This window comes from Schistocerca nitens, chromosome 10 (genome assembly GCF_023898315.1).
Source record: "Schistocerca nitens isolate TAMUIC-IGC-003100 chromosome 10, iqSchNite1.1, whole genome shotgun sequence".
NCBI lineage: Eukaryota > Metazoa > Arthropoda > Insecta > Orthoptera > Acrididae > Schistocerca > Schistocerca nitens.
The window spans coordinates 168,199,396-168,226,237 of record NC_064623.1 but is presented as its reverse complement, the minus strand read 5'-3'; the positions used below and the strand labels follow the sequence as shown (position 1 = coordinate 168,226,237).

The window sequence follows — 26,842 nt, the reverse complement described above, 5'->3', positions numbered from 1 at the left end:
CCATCTCTAGCAGCTTGGACCAGAATGCAGCTGTCACATGGAATGTAAGCAGCAAACTGGAGGGGGCAGTGGTGGGGAAGGGATAGCAGTGTACAGGTTGATGGAGAGAGTAGTACTGTCTGGCAGAGTGTGCAGGGACTAGACTGCCAATAGGCACAGCATTGGGATGTTGTGTGGCAGGGAGGTGGGGAAAACAGAACGAAAAAGGAGAGGTGTGAGGAAAGATGGGCTGGTGCATTGGCAGAGGGCAGCACACAAAGAGGGTGGGAGACAAGAATGGGGAGAAGGTGAAGGACACAGAGGGTGGAAACTGTTGGGTGGAGGGTGTGGGAACAATATCTTACAGTAGGTTGAAGCTGGGATAATTATGAGAGCAGAGAATGTGTTGTGATGATAACTCCCATCTGTGCAGTTCGGTAAAGCTGGTGGTAGAGGGGAGGATCCAGATAGCTCGGGTAGTAAAGCAACCATTGAAATCGAGCATGTTATGTTTAGCTGCAAATTTTGCCACAGAGTGCTCTACTTTTCTCCTGGCCACCGACTGGTGGTGAACATTGATCCTGATGTACAGCTGGTTTTGGTAGTCATACCCCTACAAAAAGCTGTGCAATGATTACAGCAGGCTTGGTATATGACATGCCTGCTTTTACAGGTGGCACGGCCCTTGATGGGGTAGGATAAGCCTGTGATGGGACTGGAATAGGAAGTGCTTTGTGGATGGATTGGGCAGGTCTTGCATCTGGGTCTTCCTCAGGGATATGATCCTTGTGGCAAGGGTTTGGAATGGACTAGGATGTTGTGGAAGTTGGATAGGTGATTGACACCAGGAGGAGTGGGAATGATCTAAAGTAGGTTGTCCCTCATTTCAGGGTATGATGGTAGGTGAAGGATACGGTTTAGTTGTTTCAGTCTGGGGTGGTACTGGGTGACGAAGAGGGCACTTCTTTGTGGCTGGTTCCTGGGGGTGTGGAAAATGGCACAGGGTACCTGTTTGTAGACTAGGTCTGGGTGATAGTGCCTGTTTGTGAAGATCTTGGTGAGACCCTCAGCATACTGGGCAAGGGAGTCCTTGTCACTGCAGTTACACTATCCCCAGGTGGCCAGGCTCTATGGGAGGCATTTATTGATGTGAAGGGGATGAGAGCTGTTGAACTGCAGGTAATAACATTTGTAGTTTAGGGGTTTAATGTGGACAGAGGTGTGGATGGAGCCATCAAGGAGGAGGTGGTCAACGTCTAGGGTGGTCGCATGCTGGGTTGATGAGTACCAGGTGAAGCGGATGGGAGAGAAGGTGGCACCTACAGGGCGCCCTCCTATGCCAACCCATTAATGGGCCATCTAGAGGAGACATTACTAGCGTTCCAAAATGCCAAACCCCTAGTCTGGTTCAGATTCATTGGTGATATCTTCATGATCTAGATTCAGGGCCATGGCACCCTCTCTTCATTCCTTCACAACCTCAACACCTCTCCCAGCCACTTCCCCTGGTCCACCAAAACTCAGCATATCACCTTCCTGGATGTTGACCTCCTCCTCTCTGATGTTTCTATCCACAACTCTGTCCACATTAAACCCACTAACCACCAACAATACCTGGATTTTGACAGCAGCCATCCCTTCCACACCAAAAAGTCCCTTGACACTGCAGTTTGTTGGCATTAAGCTCAAGCTTCAATTGACAATACATGGCTGGTATATTAAAGTCATGTTGTACATATGTACTCTATGGTATGTATCGGAGATTCACATTTTATTACTCTCAATTGTCTTATTGTAATGACCAGCAGGAGACACTCGTACTGCCTACCATATGTACAAAGGAATTTTTTTTATTTATCAGGTCATCAGATGATAAGATAATCCTGAAATGTCTTTACAAGAGACAGTAAAGAAATTCACAAAACATCTATGAATATTTTTGAGCAGCCTTACAGCATTTTTAAACTATATTTAGTAATTGCTGTGATAATCTGCCATTGCTCTTTAAGGATTTTCAATCGAATTTAGAGTTGAACAATCTCAGCAGGAAGTCAATTGAAAGTGGAAACGTTGGATGCTCCCTTGGCCAGGGGATTGGCAAATGAGGACAATCAAGAGACATAGTTTGCGTGTTATGTGCCTACTTTCAGACTGAAAAAAAAAAAAAAAAAAAAAAAAAACGTAGTGGTGGTCTGCTGCTCTCCATCGATAAGGTAATAGGTAGAACTGCTGCAGCTTTGAACGTAAACAAAAACACTGGTGTGCAGGCTGGGAAGGAAATGTTCAAGAAATGTAAGGAAGCTGGAAAAATGTCAACATTTAAAACCCCAGAGAAAAGATGTACGGATAAGTGAATTACTAATATCTGTTTATGTAAGGAGGATGTGATTTGTCATCATGTTTATGATTATTATTTCAGAAAGGAACATCTGACACTAGGCAAGTTATTGGTCATACTTAAGATGTCAGAACTTTTACAAGGTAGTTACACATAGTTATTCACAGTTTTTCATGATGTAGACTTTTACTATGGATATTTCCGTGGCCATAAACTGTTGATGGAGTTGTCGGATATAGCTGCATGGCGATGCCAGATTTTAAGGTAGATCCATAATGTGAATATTGACAAAGTTGTGGCTTGATGAAAGCTGACTTAGTTGTGGTCACTTTGTCAAGCATGCACAGACAGATGACACAATTAAAGGAATACTGGCAATGCCTTCTGGCAAATGGGATACATTTATTCTCCTTCATGCAGGCATCTGTAAAGGTTTTCTCCCAACCAATCCCCTGCTTTTTAAATCAAAGAGTGCAGGAGACTGTGTGAAGATACAAACCACCTTAAATTGATGAATTTGTTTGCAGAATCACTCATACAAAATCCGGGAAAACCGCCAATAATTGTAGATAATGTTCCTTATCATTCAGCTGTTGTTGACAAGGCACTTACTGTGGCAAAGCAGGAGGAGGAAATGACTGTTTGATGTCAGTGTCATAACATCGTTGTAAATGATAACTTTCAAAAGGTGGAGCTTATAGAAAAAAATCTCTCTCCATAAACCACAGTTGTCCATGTACAAAATTGATGAACTGGTAAAAACATATGGGTGTACAATCATTAGGCTACTACCTTACCACTGCCATTTCAACCCAATAGAGTTAATCTGGGCCCAAAGTAAACGTTAAATTGCCAGGAATAATAATAAATTTACCCTCTGCAGTTGAAGCACTCACAAAAGAAGCTGTTAGGAACAACACCACTGAAGACTGGGAAAAAAGCTGCCAATCATCTGCAGAGCATTATGAAAAGAGCTGGCGGAATGAAGCTGTTTTGAAAAATTCAGTGGAGGAGATGATTATTTCATTAAATAACAACAGTAACAGTGATAGTGATATTTCAGGTATCCATCACAGGGACAAGGGATGTCTGGAATTTTTCCATTGTTGTTGTTGTGGTCTTCAGTCCTGAGACTGGTTTGATGCAGCTCTCCATGCTACTCTATCCTGTGCAAGCTCCTTCATCTCCCAGTACCTACTGCAACCTACATCCTTCTGAATCTGCTTAGTGTATTCATCTCTTGGTCTCCCTCTACGATTTTTACCCTCCACGGTGCCTTCCAATGCTAAATTTGTGATCCCTCGATGCCTCAAAACATGTCCTACCAACCGATCCCTTCTTCTAGTCAAGTTGTGCCACAAACTTCTCTTCTCCCCAATCCTATTCAATACCTCCTCATTAGTTACGTGATCTACCCACCTTATCGTCAGCATTCTTCTGAAGCACCACATTTCGAAAGCTTCTATTCTCGTCTTGTCCAAACTAGTTATCGTCCATGTTTCACTTCCATACATGGCTACACACCATACAAATACTTTCAGAAACGACTTCCTGACACTTAAATCTATACTCGATGTTAACAAATTTCTCTTCTTCAGAAACGCTTTCCTTGCCATTGCCAGTCTACATTTTATATCCTCTCTACTTCGACCATCATCGGTTATTTTACTCCCTAAATAGCAAAACTCCTTTACTACTTTAAGTGTCTCATTTCCTAATCTAATTCCCTCAGCATCACCCGACTTAATTTGACTACATTCCATTATCCTCGTTTTGCTTTTGTTGATGTTCATCTTATATCCTTCTTTCAAGACACTGTCCATTCCGTTCAACTGCTATTCCACGTCCTTTGCTGTCTCTGACAGAATTACAATGTCATCGGCGAACCTCAAAGTTTTTACTTCTTCTCCATGAATTTTAATACCTACTCCGAATTTTTCTTTTGTTTCCTTTACTGCTTGCTCAATATACAGATTGAATAACATCGGGGAGAGGCTACAACCCTGTCTTACTCCTTTCCCAACCACTACTTCCCTTTCATGCCCCTCGACTCTTATAACTGCCATCTGGTTTCTGTACAAATTGTAAATAGCCTTTCGCTCCCTGTATTTTATCCCTGCCACCTTCAGAATTTGAAAGAGAGTATTCCAGTTAACATTGTCAAAAGCTTTCTCTAAGTCTACAAATGCTAGAAACGTAGCTTTGCCTTTTCTTAATCTTTCTTCTAAGATAAGTCGTAAGGTCAGTATTGCCTCACGTGTTCCAACATTTCTACGGAATCCAAACTGATCTTCCCCGAGGTCGGCTTCTATCAGTTTTTCCATTCGTCTGTAAAGAACTCGCGTTAGTATTTTGCAGCTGTGACTTACTAAACTGATAGTTCGGTAATTTTCACATCTGTCAACACCTGCTTTCTTTGAGATTGGAATTATTATATTCTTCTTGAAGTCTGTGGGTATTTCGCCTGTCTCATACATCGTGCTCACCAGATGGTAGAGTTTTGTCATGACTGGCTCTCACGAGGCCATCAGTAGTTCTAATGGAATGTTGTCTACTCCCGGGGCCTTGTTTCGACTCAGGTCTTTCAGTGCTCTGTCAAACTCTTCACGCAGTGTCTTATCTCCCATTTCGTCTCATCTACATCCTCTTCCATTTCCATAATATTGTCCTCAAGTACATCGCCCTTGTATAAACCCTCTATATACTCCTTTCAGCTGTCTGCCTTCCCTGCTTTGCTTAGAACTGGGTTGCCATCTGAGCTCTTGATATTCATACATTTTCCATTATCGCTAGAGAAATGGAGCACTGTTGGATTCAGCTGCATTTTTGGAGTACACAATTTACAGTTGTAATTAGCTATGTAACAAAATTATATTGTTGTAAGTTTTTAAATTGTAATAAGAAGGTTTTATTTGCAACTAATTACAAATGAAGTTCATCTTGGGAATTCAGTCTTAATCACACAAACTAAATAGTACGAATATAACAGAGGGAAACATTCCACGTGGAAAAATATATCTAAAAAGAAAGATGATGAGACTTACCAAACAAAAGCGCTGGCAGGTCGATAGACACACAAACAAACACAAATATACACACAAAATTCAAGCTTTCGCAACAAACTGTTGCCTCATCAGGAAAGAGGGGAAGGAGAGGGAAAGACGAAAGGATGTGGGTTTGCTTGCTTGGGTCTGCTTGTGTCTGTATGTGTGGATGGATATGTGTGTGTGTGCGCGAGTGTATACCTGTCCTTTTTTCCCCCTAAGGTAAGTCTTCCCGCTCCCGGGATTGGAATGACTCCTTATCCTCTCCCTTAAAACCCACATCCTTTCGTCTTTCCCTCTCCTTCCCCTCTTTCCTGATGAGGCAACAGTTTGTTGCGAAAGCTTGAATTTTGTGTGTATATTTGTGTTTGTTTGTGTGTCTATCGACCTGCTAGCGCTTTTGTTTGGTAAGTCTCATCATCTTTCTTTTTAGATAAACTAAATAGTACTGTTTACAGTGTGATTGCTGCAGTACTGAGGCACTGTGTTTTTATTTCTTTTTTTTTTTTTTCTTTCTTTTTTTCTTTTTAATCACTTTTGTTCCTTCTCAGAATATGAGTTGACCTATTTAAGATTAGTTTTCTCAAATTGATAAACCCACATAATCTTATATTTTGTTGTGTCAGAAATAAGAGGCGGATGAGAGAAATTGGTAATAGGTTCATTACAAACCTAGTGATCTATTTCCCTTAATGAAACTGTATGGACTGTTGATTAGTACTTGGTCTGCAAGCAAAGCATTATGCTTCATATTTAACTCAAATTATTTTGCATTAGAGTTCTACGACGGACTCCTTATTTGGAACACACAAAAATCTGATGTAGTCATAAGATTTTGTTTGCATAATGTCTTCTAACTTCAGTAACAAAACAGTTTCTCATATGTTGAAAATTCAGTACTGTTGTCAGAAAATTAATTTTTGTAAAAGTGTCTGGAGGTAAAACTGAAATCAAAACATAGTGTAACTCTTCCAGAACAAATTGATGATAGTTTCATATTTCTACCTTGAATAATAGAAGAGTTTGAGTGAGTTGAATGAAATGTGTAATTATGCTTGTATTGCATTCTGGACATGTCAGTTCTGCTCTGTGGCTCCATGTGCTCCTGCGAAGTGTCAGTCCTAAAGTAATTTTGAACAGACTGCAGTCGTTCCCTCTGCTTCTCCACTTGTAAATGGAGTGAAGGAAAAAGACTCTCAGAATGCCTCTGTACAAGCCCAAATTTCTCAGATCTTGTATTTGTGGTTCTTACACAGTATGTATTTTTACAGCAGTAGAATCGTTCTGCAGTCAGGCGGCTCTCTAAATTTTCTTGAATGGCGTTTCACCAAAAGACCATCGTCTTCCCTAAAAGGCTTTGCTTTTGAGTTATTGGATCATCTCTGTAATACTTGCGTATTGATCAAACCTACCGGTAACAAAACTAGCAGCATGCCTCTGAATTGCTTCAGTGTCCTGATGAATGAAAAGTAAATGTATATTTTTATCCAATCAATGACAGGCACTGGAGGATATTGTTGTCTTTCAGAAAATTTGTGTTGGCTGTTGACCCCATTGCAAATAAAATAGAGCAGGAAACAGTTCAAATGAAAATTGTCAGAAACTTTCTGACAGATTAAAACCATTTGCTAGCATGGACTTGAACTCAGAACTTTACATTTTGCGGTCACTGCTGTTACTGATTGAGCTTTCCAGGCACGGCTTGTGACCCATGGCATTCCTCACAGATTACCTTCCTCTCATAGTACCCAAACTTCTGGATATCTGCAAGACTAGAATGCCAGCTACAGAAAATGGCTCGGCCACAGCCTAACAGTTGTTTTTGAAATGAATATTTTACTCTGTGTGAAAGATTCAGAGAGATTAAAAGCTGGTGGATTTCTTGGATCCAGGAATATAATATTTGAGTTGTACTGTCAACCATTGTCAGAGTGGAATCATGCATTTCAGGATCACAAACACAGAAATCTGAGGTCCAAAAAGGTGATACTATTTTAAGATGCTGTACTCGCTTTTGGGAGGATGGCGGTTCATTTGGCTGCCCTGGTTTTACCCTGAACTTTGCTAAATAACTCAAGGCAAATGATAGGATGATTCCTTTAGACAAGACAGGTCACACCCAGTTTCCTCCTCTGATCTGAGCTTAAATTCTGTGTCTGATGAACTCATCCTACCTCATCCTTTACACATCAATAAATGGTTTGTTTCTGATTGGTTTGAAGGTTGTTGAACTGCTAAAGACTTCTGATTAGATCATACTGAAATCCTAGTTGTCAAATCCTAAGCATAGAGCTTGAAAATACACTCCTGGAAATGGAAAAAAGAACGCATTGACACCGGTGTGTCAGACCCACCATACTTGCTCCGGACACTGCGAGAGGGCTGTACAAGCAATGATCACACGCACGGCACAGCGGACACACCAGGAACCGCGGTGTTGGCCGTCGAATGGCGCTAGCTGCGCAGCATTTGTGCACCACCGCCGTCAGTGTCAGCCAGTTTGCTGTGGCATACGGAGCTCCATCGCAGTCTAACACTGGTAGCATGCCGCGACAGCGTGGACGTGAACCGTATGTGCAGTTGACGGACTTTGAGCGAGGGCGTATAGTGGGCATGCGGGAGGCCGGGTGGACGTACCGCCGAATTGCTCAACACGTGGGGCGTGAGGTCTCCACAGTACATCGATGTTGTCGCCAGTGGTCGGCGGAAGGTGCACGTGCCCGTCGACCTGGGACCGGACCGCAGCGACGCACGGATGCACGCCAAGACCGTAGGATCCTACGCAGTGCCGTAGGGGACCGCACCGCCACTTCCCAGCAAATTAGGGACACTGTTGCTCCTGGGGTATCGGCGAGGACCATTCGCAACCGTCTCCATGAAGCTGGGCTACGGTCCCGCACACCGTTAGGCCGTCTTCCGCTCACGCCCCAACATCGTGCAGCCCGCCTCCAGTGGTGTCGCGACAGGCGTGAATGGAGGGACGAATGGAGACGTGTCGTCTTCAGCGATGAGAGTCGCTTCTGCCTTGGTGCCAATGATGGTCGTATGCGTGTTTGGCGCCGTGCAGGTGAGCGCCACAATCAGGACTGCATACGACCGAGGCACACAGGGCCAACACCCGGCATCATAGTGTGGGGAGCGATCTCCTACACTGGCCGTACACCACTGGTGATCGTCGAGGGGACACTGAATAGTGCACGGTACATCCAAACCGTCATCGAACCCATCGTTCTACCATTCCTAGACCGGCAAGGGAACTTGCTGTTCCAACAGGACAATGCACGTCCGCATGTATCCCATGCCACCCAACGTGCTCTAGAAGGTGTAAGTCAACTACCCTGGCCAGCAAGATCTCCGGATCTGTCCCCCATTGAGCATGTTTGGGACTGGATGAAGCGTCGTCTCACGCGGTCTGCACGTCCAGCACGAACGCTGGTCCAACTGAGGCGCCAGGTGGAAATGGCATGGCAAGCCGTTCCACAGGACTACATCCAGCATCTCTACGATCGTCTCCATGGGAGAATAGCAGCCTGCATTGCTGCGAAAGGTGGATATACACTGTACTAGTGCCGACATTGTGCATGCTCTGTTGCCTGTGTCTTTGTGCCTGTGGTTCTGTCAGTGTGATCATGTGATGTATCTGACCCCAGGAATGTGTCAATAAAGTTTCCCCTTCGTGGGACAATGAATTCACGGTGTTCTTATTTCAATTTCCAGGAGTGTAGTTATCTGTAGTACTTAACTCACTGTGTGAATTTCCCAATTAATTTTTGTCTTCATTTATTCTGATCTTTCGAGCCAATTGGTCATTCTTTTCCCTGAATTCACTGTTTACAGTGAGTATAGTCATTTACATTGAGTGGAGATACACATTGAGGTGACAGAAGTCATGCACAATATACACATATACAGACGGCACAGTATCACATATACAAGGTATAAAGAAGCAGTGCATTTGTGGAACCAGCATTTATACTCGTGTGGTTCATGTGAAAAGGTTATTGTTATCTCCGCATGACAGGAATTAACAGACTTAGAAAGCGGTGCTAGATACATGGGACATTACATTTTGGGAATCGTTAGGGTTGGAAATCATTAGGGTATTCAATATTCCAAAATCCACAGTGTCAAGAGTGTGCCAAGAATACCAAATTCCAGGCATTATCTCTCACCACGGACAACCAGTGGCCGATAGCCTTCACTCGATGACCGAGAGAAGAGGCGTTAGCAGAGAGTTGTCAGTGCTAACAGACAAGCAACACTGAACAAAATAACTACAGAAATCAATGTGGGATGTACAACGAATGTATCCATTGGGACAGTGCTGCAAAATTAAGGCATTTAAGGTCTGTGGCAGCAGACGACCAATGCAAGTGCCTCTGCTAACAGCACGACATTGCCTGCAGCGTCTCTCCTGGGGCAGTGACCACATCAGTTGGACCTTAGATGAATGGAAAACTGTAACCTGGTCAGTTGAGCTCCGATTTCATTTGGTAAGAGCTAATGGTAAGGTTCGAGTGTGGTGCAGACTCCACGAAGCCACTGATCCGAGTTGTCAACGAGGCACTGTGCAACATGGTGTCAGCTGTGTCTACATGGAGTGGACTGGGTCCTCTGGTCAAACTGAACTGATCATTGAGTGGAAATGGTTATGTTCAGCTACTGGGAGACTTGGAGGAAATTTGCAGCCATTCAAGGACGTCATGTTCCCAAACAGTGATGGAATTTCTTTGGATGACAATGCACCATGTTACTAGGCCTCAGTTCATCGTGTTTTGTTTGAAGAACATTTGGGACAGTTCGAGCAAATGATGTGGCCATCCAGAATGCCTGACAGAATCCCTTCGAGCACTTACGGAACGTGTTGGAGAGGTCAGTCTGTGCATGAAATCCTGCACCACCAACACTTTAGCAATTACGGTTGGCTATAGGAGCAGCTCGGCTCTGTATTTCTGCAGGGGAATTGTGATGACTTGTCGAGTCCGTGCCACACCGAACTGCTGCACTAAGCCGGGCGAGAGGAGGTCCGACCCGATGGTAGGAGGTATCCCATTACTTTTCTCACCTCGTTGTAACAGAACAAATGTCAGCATCAACATGTGTTAGTAGGAAGTTACAAAACCCACAAGCATAGCCAGTTTCTAATTTCAATTTTCATTGAGTACACTTTCTAATCACATCTAGTTTTATTTGCACAACATTTATGTTAGTGAATATGTTTTTTCTTTAACCTAGATGAAATTTACCAATGTTACTGTTAAATGTACCCTCCACCCAACAGGTGGAGAATCGGCCTCTCGAGGAAGGAGGTGAAATTGAACTTGCAGCAGCTAAGAAGTTACAACATTGCTTGGAAGCTGATCAGGTAACCAAATTAATTACATTTTCATAGATTAAATTTAATTCACCATTGAGGTTTATGTTGTTATTCTGAAAACATTTATTCCTAACTTACGGAATTAAATTAGAAAAATGTGAGCATCAGTCCTTACTGTGCATATTGTGCGTTGACAGGAGTTACCGTACAGAATGAACGAGAACTCCACTGACAAAATTTCAGTAGTTGTTCGGGGATATTTTCTGAGTATTTTGGTAGAAAGGACCCGTGGTCTCTCGTGGCTCGTCACAAAGTAATTGCATTTCATGCAATCTCTTACCGCAGTTATCTTCGCATCTGCATTGCAGTAAAATTACCTGCACATCAGTGCAGATGTGACAGTATGTGTTGCTGTGCCTTGTTGGGAAATGAACTTGTTTCATTCATTTACATTACTGGCTGTCGACAACAGTAATGCCCACATCATCCTCGTGCGTACCTCAGTACTGCTCTATTCTGTCTTGGGTTTGTTTTTCCAACAGTGTTAGTTGTACGTTAAACACAGCAATATGGGTAAGTTTACTGGTGGAAAGTTGTCCGTAATGCTCCTTGTGTGTGGAATCGTTGAATGCTGTGGAACAGTGGCATGACAGTGTTTTACTGAGCTGTTCCCCCAGTCACAGCACATAAGGATTTGTGCATTAGGCTGTGTTCTGTATTTTATGTCTTTGTAATTGTTTATTACAAGTTTCTTCACTGTTGTGAAGATATTTTCACAGAAACAGATGTAAATGGGGTAACAAAGTGAAACAAAATCCTAATTATGTTATTACTCTGTAATAATTATATTATTGCTCTACATGAGTCCCTTATACCAAGATATTCAGAAAACACCACTCAACAGGCTCTGAAATGTCATCATTGGAGTTCTGGTTCACCCTGCATATTTGTGAAGGTAGATAATGTGTTAGAAATTGAAAATCAACTGATTAGCGAATCAGGAAAAACAGCAATTATTTCAAAGTAGTGACTTAGTGCACAAAACCAATTGTAATGTGTGTTCTGTGTACTTATGTTCCTATAACGGTTTTATCATTGTAAAAAAGTGATTGTGTGTGTGTGTGTGTGTGTGTGTGTGTGTGAGAGAGAGAGAGAGAGAGAGAGAGAGAGAGAGAGCAAAAATATATATTTAATTTTTACCTTGAGTAAAAGAGACCACTCACTGAACAGCGGAGGCATTCAGTTGCCAAGAGGCACACACAAAAGAGAATAAAAACTTTACTGTTTTTCAGAAGAGCTAGAGTGCGCTTGGGACGGGCCGGATGCCTGTCCCAGTCCATGTAGGTGATAGGAATTTATATGTTTGGGAATCATATCCTGCATTGTTTTGGTGAACACCCAGCAGCTTGGTGGCTCAGAGGGCCTCAGTTCGACCCTTGGACTATCGGTGCTGTGGCTGAACACTCTGGCAGGTGGTCTCATTAGGATGATGGTGGAGCAGTAGTGGCCTCATGGCAGAAGCTGGCACTGTGAAGATGCTGACTCAATTATTGACCTGGTCAGGTGGCCAGTGTTTATGTACACCAAAGCGTGCTGGGTGTCTCGAACATTAACTGAGGAACAACTGTGTGCTGTGCATCTGTTGGTATGCATATTCTGACACCTACAGCACCATCTGTCGGTCAAATTTTTGTCCAGTTTTTCTTGTTCCAGTGTTTCCTCTGTGTCAGTAATATGCTGTTCAAACTTGATGTCATTGTTATCTGTGGTTCTCTTTCTACAGCATTTAGTTATGGACACCATATATATATATATATATATATATATATATATATATATATATATATATATATATATATATCCTCAGAACCTTAGGCCCCCTACAAAACCTTTCACCTGACTCCATCAACCTCCTGACCCCACCAACACCCCGCACCCCTACCTTCTACCTTCTCCCTAAAATTCACAAACCCAATCATTCCGGCCGTCCCATTGTAGATGGCTACCAAGCCCCCACAGAACGTATCTCTGCCTACGTAGATCAACACCTTCAACCCATTACATGCAGTCTCCCATCCTTCATCAAAGACACCAACCACTTTCTCGAACGCCTGGAATCCTTACCCAGTCTGTTACCCCCGGAAACCATCCTTGTAACCATTGATGCCACTTCCTTATACACAAATATTCCGCATGTCCAGGGCCTCGCTGCGATGGAGCACTTCCTTTCACGCCGATCACCTGCCACCCTACCAAAAACCTCTTTCCTCTTTACCTTAGCCAGCTTCATCCCGACCCACAACTTCTTCACTTTCAAAGGCCAGACATACCAACAATTAAAGGGAACAGCCATGGATACCAGGATGGCCCCCTCTTACGCCAACCTATTAATGGGTCGCTTAGAGGAAGCCTTCTTGGTTACCCAGGCCTGCCAACTCAAAGTTTGGTACAGATTTATTGATGACATCTTCATGATCTGGACTCACAGTGAAGAAGAACTCCAGAATTTCCTTTCCAACCTCAACTCCTTTGGTTCCATCAGATTCACCTGGTCCTACTCCAAATCCCATGCCACTTTCCTTGACGTTGACCTCCACCTGTCCAATGGCCAGCTTCACACGTCCGTCCACATCAAACCCACCAACAAGCAACAGTACCTCCATTGTGACAGCTGCCACCCATTCCACATCAAACGGTCCCTTCCCTGCAGCCTAGGTCTTCGTGGCAAACGAATCTGCTCCAGTCTGGAATCCATGAACCATTACACCAACAACCTGAGAACAGCTTTCGCATCCCGCAACTACCCTCCCGACCTGGTACAGAAGCAAATAACCAGAGCCACTTCCTCATCTCCTCAAACCCAGAACCTCCCACAGAAGAACCCCAAAAGTGCCCAACTTGTGACAGGATACTTTCCGGGACTGGATCAGACTCTGAATGTGGCTCTCCAGCAGGGATACGACTTCCTCAAATCCTGCCCTGAAATGAGATCCATCCTTCATGAAATCCTCCCCACTCCACCAAGAGTCTCTTTCCGCCGTCCACCTAACCTTCGTAACCTCTTAGTTCATTCCTATGAAATCCCCAAACCACCTTCCCTATCCTCTGGCTCCTACCCTTGTAACCGCCCCCGGTGTAAAACCTGTCCCATGCACCCTCCCACCACCACCTACTCCAGTCCTGTAACCCGGAAGGTGTACACGATCAAAGGCAGAGCCACATGTGAAAGCACCCACGTGATTTACCAACTGACCTGCCTACACTGTGAAGCTTTCTATGTGGGAATGACCAGCAACAAACTGTCCATTCGCATGAATGGACACAGGCAGACAGTGTTTGTTGGTAATGAGGATCACCCTGTGGCTAAACATGCCTTGGTGCACGGCCAGCACATCTTGGCATAGTGTTACACCGTCCGGGTTATCTGGATACTTCCCACTAACACCAACCTGTCAGAACTCCGGAGATGGGAACTTGCCCTTCAGTATATCCTCTCTTCTCGTTATCTGCCAGGCCTCAATCTCCGCTAATTTCAATTTGCCGCCGCTCATACCTCACCTGTCATTCAACAACATCTTTGCCTCTGCACTTCCGCCTCGACTGACATCTCTGCCCAAACTCTTTGCCTTTACAAATGTCTGCTTGTGTCTGTGTATGTGCGGATGGATATGTGCGTGTGTGCGAGTGTATACGTGTCCTTTTTTCCCCCTAAGGTAAGTCTTTCCGCTCCCGGGACTGGAATGACTCCTTACCCTCTCCCTTAAAGCCCACATCCTTTCGTCTTTCCCTCTCCTTCCCTCTTTCCTGATAAAGCAACCGTTGGTTGCGAAAGCTTGAATTTTGTGTGCATGTTTGTGTTTGTTAGTGTGTCTATCGACCTGCCAGCGCTTTCGTTTGGTAAGTCACATCATCTTTGTTTTTAGATATATTTTTCCCACGTGGAATGTTTCCCTTATATATATGAATATAATAGAGGGAAACATTCCACGTGGGAAAAATATATCTAAAAACAAAGACGATGTGACTTACCAAACGAAGCGCTGGCAGGTCGATAGACACACAAACTAACACAAACGAACACACAAAATACTAGCTTTCGCAACCAACGGTTGCTTCGTCAGGAAAGAGGGAAGGAGAGGGAAAGACGAAAGGATGTGGGTTTTAAGGGAGAGGGTAAGGAGTCATTCCAATCCCGGGAGCGGAAAGACTTACCTTAGGGGGAAAAAAGGACGGGTATACACTCGCACACACACACATATCCATCCACACATATACAGACACAAGCAGACATATTTAAAGACCTGGATGGATATGTGTGTTGTGCGCGAGTGTATACCCGTCCTTTTTTCCCCCTAAGGTAAGTCTTTCCGCTCCCGGGATTGGAATGACTCCTTACCCTCTCCCTTAAAACCCACATCCTTTCGTCTTTCCCTCTCCTTCCCTCTTTCCTGACGAAGCAACCGTTGGTTGCGAAAGCTAGTATTTTGTGCACAAACAAACACAAACATATACACAAAATTCTAGCTTTCGCAACAAACGGTTGCTTCGTCAGGAAAGAGGGAAGGAGAGGGAAAGATGAAAGGATGTGGGTTTTAAGGGAGAGGGTAAGGAGTCATTCCAATCCCGGGAGCGGAAAGACTTACCTTGGGGGAAAAAACGACAGGTGTACACTCACACACACACACATATCCATCCGCACATACACAGTCACAAGCAGTTGAAATATTGTTGTTGTTCTAATCAACGCAGGTTTCTCGTCTGAAACTCGTCTGTGGACTGACTATCTCGGCACCAAAAATTGGGCCCTTATTATATCCTCACAATAATAGGTGCTGAAACTAAACATTGTTTGAAGTTTAATTTACAGAAATTGCAATTAAAACTTAAGTCATTCGATTAACTGAATACTTTGAAAAATTGGTTCTTATGAACAGTTTCTTCTACTTCAAGATTTAGGCCAAATTATTTGTTCAGATCATAAAATTAACAAATATCGTTACACAAACAGTACTATGGACAAAACTGTGAATTACTTTGGAACTAATTAAGGGCTGGCTTTCCTAACATGTTTTCGAATAGAGCCAAATAAATACTTTAAGAATACTATTAGTTGTTCCTCCAAATGTTTATAATTAGTACAGAATTTATATTTGTTTATACGCCAACAATAGAATATAAGTTATGAAACAATTACCGATTTCACCCTGTAACAAAAGGTACTAACTAATAATAGTCAAAATAAATTAGAAAATCAATTACATACAAAAAAGTAAGGACATAATTAGATCTGGTGTTATATTCTTTAAAACTGAGGGCCAACCTTTCTCTTTTATGAAAACGCATATTATACTTACGTATGTTAATGGTAAGTAGTTAAAAGTGAAAAAATGTATTTTAAGGAGGCAGATGGCAGAACAAGAGGGGAAGTTAAAATATCCAGGGTGTATATGACCCGGGAAATCCGGGAAAAACCTGGGAATTTATTCATTCGAGAGAAAAGCGGGGAAGGGGGTTAGTCTCCACGTGACCCCTGTTTGCGTTAAGTGAGTTCGCTGTTTCCTCTTTGTTTACAGCTCCCATGTCAAATGAAAACAAAACGGATTTCTGTGGCTGGGAGCTATCAAGTGAATTAAAATACATTCACATAATTACGGAGGACAAAAATATATTATTGGTTTGTTTTCTCATTTTATTTTGCTTCCAAGTTATTAGCAGTCAAGCATTAATCACCTTGCAATGAAGTTATTGTTGCAAGTTTGCTAAAGAAATTTGGCTTTATTAACCTTTCTGCTGAGCCAATCATTTTATTTGAAACGAAGTGTTTCATTCCACAGTATTGGCTAGTTCCAATTGTTTGCTGAATTTCATGTGCACGTTATCATCTTCTGCCATGTGTGGCATTCTTTCTTTCTTCTTCTTTCACTTACACCATAGTCCTACAGGGATCGCAGGGTCGGTGTGGTTACAACTGATTTGGCAATGTTAGTTTTAGGGATGGCCGGATGTCCTTCCTGCTGCCACCCCGTACCCCCCAGCACGGAATCAGTGTACCCCGACTGTCTGTATTGAGTGTACATTGTGAAATACTGCGGATGTGTTGCAAATATCTGTGACGTATGTAACGGAGGCAGAATGTGGGGACCAGCCCAGTATTCACATAAAGGATGTGGAAAACAGCCTTAAAAGCCACATCCAGGCTGGCCGACACTCTGGCCCTCGTCATTAATCTGCCGGGCGGATTCGATACGGGGCCATCGCGCCTACCCGAGTCCAGGAAGCAGCATGTTAGCACTCTCGCCTACCTTGGTGGGTCTTCTGCCATGTATGGCATTATGGCATAATAAAGAACCAAAAATGAGATCGTACAGTACTGGTACCCTAAGAAAATTTACATCCCAAAAACCACACTGAAAAGCGTAATATTACATGCGGCCTATTTCGTTGTGAATCTGGAAAAAACCAATGTGCACTTCAATCGAATTATGCATTTTAGCATGGTTTATGAAATTCCAATGCTCTTGGAGTATCCTCTGATGTCCTGTTTTTTTTTTTTTTTTTTTTTTTTTTTTTTATGGTGTAATGTAAACTCTCTTAGTGCTTTATACATATGAACATGCGGGCTTCCTACACCACTGCAGCTGAACACGCGCAATAATGCCAGTTTTCTGGCGCTTCCTGGCAACTGCTAAATCGAAATTTCTAAGTGTCTCTGGATAGTATTGCGAACGGTGGTTCGAAAAGCGTTACTTTTAAAGTAAATTTCTTTTTACCCAAGATGGATTATGTTATGTGTGGGAAAATGGGACGAACTTCTAAATCACAGAGCGTTGTTAAAACTGAACACTTTGAGGACCAGCCACTTACAAGAATTTCGGGCGCAGAAGACCAGACATTTATGTCATAGTTTTAAATTTACTGGCACATTTGTGTGATGTATCTTAAAGTACAACACACACGCAAAAAAATATGAATATTACATGTGAAAACTTAGCTTCTTTTGTAGCTTGTTAATCTTAGAGACCAGTATTATATGTGAAAGCATAGTTTTTCTTTTAGCTATACTATGTATATTAATGTAAACCGTTAACTTTTCCTCTTTGTGTGTTCGCACTATGTAACGGTATCTTGCTATTGGCTGACTATAACATGTGTCCTATGCTCCGAATATCTGCTATCATTGGCTGGCGAGATCACGTGGCATGAAATACGACTGGCTCACAAAAGGACATAGCAATCTCGATTTAAACGTGCTGTGTTTGTTGCAATTCAAATGTAGACTTGCGTAATACAAAAATATGCATATTTTTTAAATTAGATATCTGGGAAAAATCTAAAAAAATTTTTTCTTTGTCCCCATATACACCCTGAATATCCCAGCTTGCTTTGTCACATACTCTACAAGGCTGCTCAACGTAGGAAACAATCATGTGTGTTAACTTGCTCATATATTATATAAGAGTGACATGAATGAATATTACTCAAGTATATTCTGTTTCATCCTGGAATTCTTGCATTATTATTATGCTGAGTGCATTTTCTGGGCTTGCTGCACTAATGCTGCCGGGGATTGTGATGCACAGGGCATACACAAACACTGATGCAGGTGCTTCATCTCTTGTTATTACAATCACTGGCCCACCTCGAAGACATGCAGTGTCCCTCAGCATAAACACATTTTAATCATATGAATGAATCAGTCATAATTAAAAGTGAGTGCAGCACAGAGGACCAAGTGCAAGTTGTGAACAAAATTACACAACGGATTGATGAATGGTAATTATTACTTCACGAAGGATTCAAAGATATAGAGAATTTTTTTTAATTCTGTTTCAACTAAATCTGTATAAATGGCCCTTGAAAAATGAGGCTAATTGAGGTCATCTCCGGTCTGCCACATTCAGCTGCAAAGTAGCACAGTTGAAGAGCTGCCATTTATGTGGTTTGTTCCCCATGAGGAATTCACGAGGTTGCAAAGCCATTTGCGAAGCCATCTGGACTTTCTGCTAAAATTTCTCACTGCGAATATTTACATCAAAGACATTTTAAGAACTGTGAAATTTCTTCACCAACGCTCAATTACTGTTTATTTTCCACCATTGGTCAGTTTTGGCTATTAGACCATTTTTGAGCAACAGGTGACATGCTTGAGAATAGGTAGCCAAGCTATCCGATCACTGAAATATGGCAGACAAACAAAACAACAGCTGGTGTAAAAACAGTTTTGAGAGACTCCTCATGGAGCAATCAGTTTCTGATGTTACAATGTGACAGTTACCAGTGATATAAAATTTATTTTACTGTAGTTGACTTCCACTTGACAGTGTGTTTTTTTCTGCTTGCACTTTTAAACTGTTTTCATCTGCATCGCTGCTCTGTAGTTCACATGTAAGTGCTTGGCAGAGGGTTCATAGAACCACGTGCAGACTATTTCTTGACTGTTCCACTCGTGGATAGCACATGCAAAAGATGAACACTTAAATCTTTCCAGGTGAGCTCTGATTTATTTTATTACAGTGGACATATCTCCAAGTGTTGGTGCAAGTCAACAAAATACTTTTGCATTCAGAGGAGAAAGTTGGTGATTGAAATCTTGTGAAAAGGACTCACCACAATGAGAAACATCTTTGTTTTAATTATTGCTATTCCAGCTCTCGTATGCATGACAGTCTCTCTCCTATTTTTCGATAATACGAAACAAGCTGCCGTTATCTGAATTTTTGCAATGTCCCCCATCAATTCACTCTGATAAGGATCCCGCACCATGTAGCAAGACTCAAGAAGATGACGGGCACTGTAATGCAGGCAGTCTCTTGAGTAGATTTGTTATGTCTTCTAACTAAAGTAAAGTCATATGGCATTGAGGGCCAGGAGACCCCAAAAGACAGGCTCACCCTTGTAATTGGAAAAGTATTTCTGCCCTTCGTGCACAGTGACACTTGACATTCGTGAAGTGTGAAAGTTGTGTGTTCAAGTGTACGAGGTGCTATCCAAAATTTTCGGGGCTGGTGCTGCCATCTGTTGAAAACCTTACCTTTGGACTTATGATCACCATCATCCTCGACGTAGTTCCCATCCGCACGTACACACCGGTCCCAGCGCTCTGCCACTGGTCAAATGTTTTCTGGAAGGCCTGTTCTTTGAGGGTGTTCATCACCGCCAGCAATGCTTCTTGAATCCTCTCTGCAGTGTCGAACCGACGGCCTTTCAACTTGAGTTTCAGTTTTGGGAAGAGCGCGGAGTTGCAAGGTGCCAAATCTGGCGAGTACTGTGGGTGGGGTATAACCACCGTGTTGTTTTTTTGCCAAAATGGTCCTGGTGAGCAAGGATGTGACAGGGTGCGTTGTCGTGATGCAGCAGGCAGTTCCCTTGACGCCAAAGTTGGGGACGTCATTGCATCACATTTTCATGGAGGCGTCGCAAAATGTCACAGTAGTACACAAAATTTACTGTTTGGTTGGGTGGGATGAATTCTTTGTGCACAAATTCCTTGGTATCAAAGAAAATGATGATCATGCTCTTCACTTCGCTCTTCACCTTTCTCGCTTTTTTGGGTCTCAGAGAGCCCAGGCTCTTCCACCGGGACAATTGTTGCTTTGTCTCTGGGTCATAACCGTAAATCCAGCTCTCGTCGCCGATTATAACCCGTGACAAGAAGGTTGGATCATCAGATGCGGTCTGATGAAGGTCCGTACACACTTCAACATGCTCTGCCTTCTGATCAGCAGTCGAGATCCTTGGCACAAATTTTGCGGTGACACGATGCGTGCCTAATTCATCAGTCAACATTTGTTGACATTCCCATAACCAATACCCACTTCATTCTCAAGGTCTCGAATGGTTCGACGTCGATCAGCACGAACCAATTGTTGAAGTTTGGCAACAGTGTTGTGCAGCTAACGGGCCTTCCAGTGTGAGCATCATCTTCGACGTCTGTACAGCCGGTCCTGAACCGAGCATGCCACACAAACACACGTGTATGGCTCGTGCCCTGTCCCCTAAACACTCGTTGAATCATTGCAAGGGTCTCCACAGCACTTTTCCTGATATTCACACGGAATTTGATTCACAAGCGCTGTTCTGTTCGCGTATCCATTGTAAAATCGCTACACACCAAACACACAGAATTACGGAAATCACTGTGGACACGCAAAACGTCCTCCCAGCTGAATGCCACTCTGCACACTGACTCATCAGATATGCAGGTCTTGCCACCTAGCGGTGCAAAGATCTACTACTCCCACTTTCCAGATCGCAGCGCCAGTCCTGAAAATTTTGGATTCCACCTCGTATCTGATAAGTGTAGGTGACTGTAATGAGTGTGTGTAGTGTGGAGTCACATTGGTGTTGGATGATTGTGGGAGAAGGGGGAGGGTGAAACCCTGTGCTGGCGCATAGCCTACTCCTCTCCAGTAGCACCCCGGAGGCTGACGAGTGTAACGTCCCTATCCTACAGACAAATCGTCACCGACAGTGTCGCGTCCTCGCTTCGTGATACTCTGCAGTGAGGTTTGGAATTTAATCCGGGACACTGGTGCAAAGACTGGTCATTAGGAACTTTACACCACCATTCCTCATCTGCTTTGCCATAAAATAAAGGGAGTGCAGCCAACAGCCAACGGCCACACCTGACATATCTTAAATTTAGTGATATGATGGGAACTGGTGTATTCAATGAAGAAAGGCTGTTGGCATCTTGTAGGGGTCCTATCAATTTTTATACACATTTTATATGTAACTACTTGTAATAAACAACAATTATGTTTGAGAATGAAGTCTTTTGCAATGACACGGATGTATAAAACATTCTCAGACTTCTTGCCATGTCAGTTCAGGTTAAAACCTCAGGATTTCAACGCTTTTAAGGGGCTCCGGAACGCCCTATACTTGCAATGTTAAAATAACGCTTATAAATTACATCTTTCCTCACAAAGTATTTGAGGTAGGAAGCTGAACTTTTTACAGATTATTTATTGGAATATGGGCTACAACTTAACACAGGGATTTTACAAAATTTTAGTTCAGTTATTAAAGATGATTTTTTTTTCAATTGTAATGAAAATTCAACACATTTTTTTGCAATTTTTTATTTATATATTCAAAAATATACAGTTTTTTGGAAAAAGGCTGTGTTAAATTATGCAGAAGGTACTGTGTAACATTTACTGAAAGTTTGAAACAAATATGTTTGGAAGATCCTTAGAAAACATGTAATTAGTATGAGAAAATAAAAGTTTTGGGAATCGAGCGACAAAGATTGGATTAACTTTTTAGTGCATTCCAGGTCCATAGGATGGATTATCTTCATCCTCTGCAAACTCCTCCTCCAGCTTCCTCTTGTTCCTCCTCCTGTTTACTCTTGCTTGTATTTCTAGACTCTTTACAGCCCTGTCTGCAGGCCGAAGACGTTCCTTGTCTAAAGCAAGCATCGCTCGTACCATGTTAGAACCTATCTTCATTCCCATATTTCTAAATACCTTGCACCTTACAATGTTGCCATCATTGAAAGTCGCAACAGCATCATACACACCAAAGTGAAGTATTTCTATTCCAACAAATACAGTCTTGGGGATTCTCGACCATATAACACTATTTACACTTTCATTGGGGTTTTGAGTTTTTCCGTGAATACACTTTTTCAACAGTTCAGGTGCTGCTAAGTCTCTGAAAATAGGTTTTATCACCTCCATTATTGCATGAGGCAGACTATGCTTATGAGTGTACACTTCACCAGTTAGCAATCCTTTGTTATATTTACACCAACTGTCTTCTTCTTTGGGACACAAGCTATGTTGGGGATTTTCATCGGTTGAAGAAGTATGAAAAAAAAAGAGCCCAAACAGCCTTCTTCATTTCGTCGACACTTTGTGTATTTTGCCTAATAGCCATTCCATAATAGTTCTGTATTTTGTCAATTACACTGTCAGTTAACCTTCCCTTCCCATCCAACCCTTTACCATCACTGAGTTTTTGTTTTTTGTACGAAGCTTTCAGTCGCCGAAGTCTTGTTCCCATTCGCTTCTGTACGTGTCCAATACACTCAAATTTCTGCACTACAACATCATCACCATAGGGCTTCAGTCCTTGAACATGTTTGAAACTTTTAGAATCCCTGTCACCAAGGTAATTAACATATCACACTTTATCACACGCCTCAGAACGCTGGAATATACTGGCAACACCAGCCACTTCCATTCCTCCACTACTGCAACTATAGTTAGCTTTGCAATTATTTTCATGTGTACCTTTATATTTTTGTGGACATCTACAATACTTTGATATTACTGCTACATCTAAAACTTTCCCTGTATACATACTGGTGGCAGATACTACACCATGAAGAGATGTGTGTCCCCGTTTATGCCAGGTACCATCGAACGCTGCAGTCAAGTCTCTGTTACCATTATTTTCCATTACTGCCTCTTCCACAGCGTTCTTCATAGATTCTATACAGACATCTTCTACTTTAGACCCTATTAATTTATTATAGGTCGTAAACTTGGTTGGGGGATTTGGAAGATTCATGATGCCACAGAAAATTGCACCTGCAGTAGCATCCTTACCAACTGAACGCAAGGAATAAACAAATCTAATGTTGTGTTCATAGATTTTGCTACCTTTTCTTCAGTTGCAGTTACTGCAACACTGTTCCAAAAGGTGGTCATGTATGAACACTTATCACATTTCAGTTGTATTTCACTAGCAAGTCCTACGTGCTTTATTATGGAGAGTTCCAGACCAACTTCACTACAATGAATACATCTTACACAGTTTGAAAAAATTCCTTTGAGAACCGACAAATCAAATATTTCATTCACATCCGATTCGCCCATAAAACATTCATAGTTTTCACTCATTGAACGAAGCTTCTTCTGTGAAGTATTTTCTTTCCCACTTTGACTGCTATGGGCAGGTGTACTTGAGAGGTTAGGTTCACTCACTTGGTTATCGTCTTTATTGTTTACAGTAATAACACATACCTTTGGCTTTCCAACATTTCTCCTTTTCTTAAAAGCCTTCAGAGGATTTCTAATAACTTTACTTTTACTCATTATTATACTTCAACAAAACAGAGACTCAAGAAACGGAATTAATTATGAATATTTTCGAGATAACGACAGAATAAATAAACATGAAACAATCGACAATCACACCAGCGATATATATTGAACCATCACAGGTTAGCCACAACACATGCTTTATCTCACATCACTAAAATGTACCTGATGAACACGGACGTTAATAATAACACCATTTGACAGCAGTTTAACAGCGCCACAGTGGGTCACGCCCATGTAGAACACATTTCAAAAAATTTTTTAAAATAGTTGTAGTCTTCGGAATTGAATAAATTATATATCTATTAAAAGGTAATAGTCTGCAGATTCAGAAAACGCAAAAAAGTAAAAATTGAACTTTTCATGATTATGAGCCTTTCCGGAGCCCCTTAATTGCCTTTGTGAAGAGCAACTGACTGTCGAAACTGCTGCTATGGTGACCTTATACAGCCCATAGTCAACCATGTGCTCTATAATGTCACCACAGCAGCAGTTTCGACAGTCAGTTGCTCCTGAGGAAGTCAGTGGAGGTAATTGTTGAAAGCTTGAGGTTTAACTTGAATTTATGCAGAAAAAGTCTGAGAATGTTTTATACAATAAGTTTGTTTGCTCACCATAGACCAATGCTTGGACAACATGGTGGTTTGTCCTCATGCCCATCAACTACCACTTAGAAATGGCACAAGAGCCAAAATTAGCCAACAGTGGAAGATAAAACAATAGTTATGTTCGATGACAAATATTTTATAATTTCAGAAATTTTGTAAGGATGTGCCATCTGCCTAAAGGAGAGTAATCTTTTAAGACCTCTTTGTCACATATCGTACACTTATTTCTATTTAACTTCACTCTTATTGCAGGTGATTTTTAATGCCAATTTTACCTGATACTGTCTCTGCAAAGTTATCGGGCCCCTATTCTGACAACTTGTGGATAAATAAAATGAGATACCTTTGAAATTTGAAGCAGGCCAGTGACCCTGACATCTAAATGTATTGTAGAATTCACAGTGTTGGCCATATTTTATTTTATTTGCTCAGATAACCTATTTCAGCTTTGCAGCGATCATCAGATCACAATGGCTATGCCTCCCCTTCATCAATGTCTTATAATGTTCAAGACAAAAATGCTTTTCTGTGCCAATTAAATCGAATGCGATCAAGGCTGTGAGTTTCCCAATAAATGTTGTTCTTCAGCTTCTGCCACTGTTGTAATGTAAATATTAAGTAAGCATCAGTAGAAAGAAAGATAGATACTGCCTACAGGAAAATTAAAGAGACCTTTGGAGAAAATAGAGCCACTTGTATGAATATCAAGAGCTCAGATGGAAACCCAGTTCTAAGCAAAGAAGGGAAAGCAGAAAGGTGGAAAGAGTATATAGAGGGTCTATACAAGGGCGATGTACTTGAGGACAATATTATGGAAATGGAAGAGGATGTAGATGAAGATGAAATGGGAGATACGATACTGCGTGAAGAGTTTGACAGAGCACTGAAAGACCTGAGTCGAAACAAGGCCCCGGGAGTAGACAACATTCCATTGGAACTACTGACGGCCTTGGGAGAGCCAGTCCTGACAAAACTCTACCATTTGGTGAGCAAGATGTATGAGACAGGCGAAATACCCTCAGACTTTAGGAAGAATATAATAATTCCAATCCCAAAGCAAGCAGGTGTTGACAGATGTGAAAATTACCGAACTATCAGTTTAATAAGTCACAGCTGCAAAATAAGGAAAGGCAAACCTACATTTCTAGCATTTGTAGACTTAGAGAAAGGTTTTGACAATTTGACAGGAATACTCTCTTTCAAATTCTAAAGGTGGCAGGGGTAAAATACAGGAAGTGAAAGGCTATTTACAATTTGTACAGAAACCAGATGGCAGTTATAAGAGTCGAGGGGCATGAAAGGGAAGCAGCGGTTGGGAAGGGAGTGAGACAGGGTTGTAGCCTGTCCCCGATGTTATTCAATCTGCATATTGAGCAAGCAGTGAAGGAAACAAAAGAAAAATTCGGAGTAGGAATTAAAGTCCATGGAGAAGAAATAAAAACGTTGAGGTTCGCCGATGACATTGTAATTCTGTCAGAGACAGCAAAGGACTTGGAAGAGCAGTTGAACGGAATGGACAGTGTCTTGAAGGGAGGATACAAGATGAACATCAACAAAAGCAAAACGACGATAATGGAATGTAGTCGAATTAAGTCGGGTGATGCTGAGGGAATTAGATTAGGAAATGACACACTTAAAGTAGTAAAGGAGTTTTGCTATTTGGGGAGCAAAATAACTGATGATGGTCGAAGTAGAGAGGATATAAAATGTAGACTGGCAATGGCAAGGAAAACGTTTCTGAAGAAGAGAAATTTGTTAACATCGAGTATTGATTTAAATGTCAGGAAATCGTTTCTGAAAGTATTTGTATGGAGTGTAGCCATGTATGGAAGTGAAACATGGACGATAAATAGTTTAGACAAGAAGAGAATAGAAACTTTTGAAATGTGGTGCTACAGAAGAATGCTGAAGATTAGATGGGTAGATCACATAACTAATGAGGAGGTAATTAACAGAATTGGGGAGAAGAGGAGTTTGTGGCACAACTTGACAAGAAGGAGGGACCGGTTGGTAGGACATGTTCTGAGGCATCAAGGGATCACAAATTTAGCATTGGAGGGCAGCGTGGAGGGTAAAAATCGTAGAGGGAGACCAAGAGATGAATACACTAAGCAGATTCAGAAGGATGTAGGTTGCAGTAAGTACTGGGAGATGAAGAAGTTTGCACAGGATAGAGTTGCACGGAGAGCTGCATCAAACCAGTCTCAGGACTGAAGACAACAACAACAACAACAGTAGAAAGACAGAGAATTTGGTACAGTTGTGAATGCAATGGCTTTTACAAAAGTTTCTGTGTTAATTGTGTTGATTTACAACCTGTTCATGCAAAAATAATGCATTCATTTCTGCCCTGCAATTGTTTTCATTTTAAATTCACAAACTTCTGGTTTTAATTTAATTTACAGTCTACAATTTGGTTAGGAAAAATACTAAAAAAAATAAAGTTAAAAGAAAATCACAAGTATGTTTGGATTACAGTTCATTTATACAATACACAGTTT

General features: G+C 41.9%; 1 protein-coding gene across 1 annotated transcript in view; it reads left to right on the top strand.

The window, feature by feature from the left end:
• The window catches only part of LOC126210203 (uncharacterized), a 158,945-nt gene that overhangs the window by 31,025 nt on the left and 101,078 nt on the right, over nt 1-26,842 (top strand). Inside the window, exon 4 of the mRNA XM_049939381.1 lies at nt 10,643-10,726. Within this exon, the coding sequence (XP_049795338.1) occupies nt 10,643-10,726 (84 nt within the window). The remainder of the gene's footprint in view (nt 1-10,642; nt 10,727-26,842) is intronic.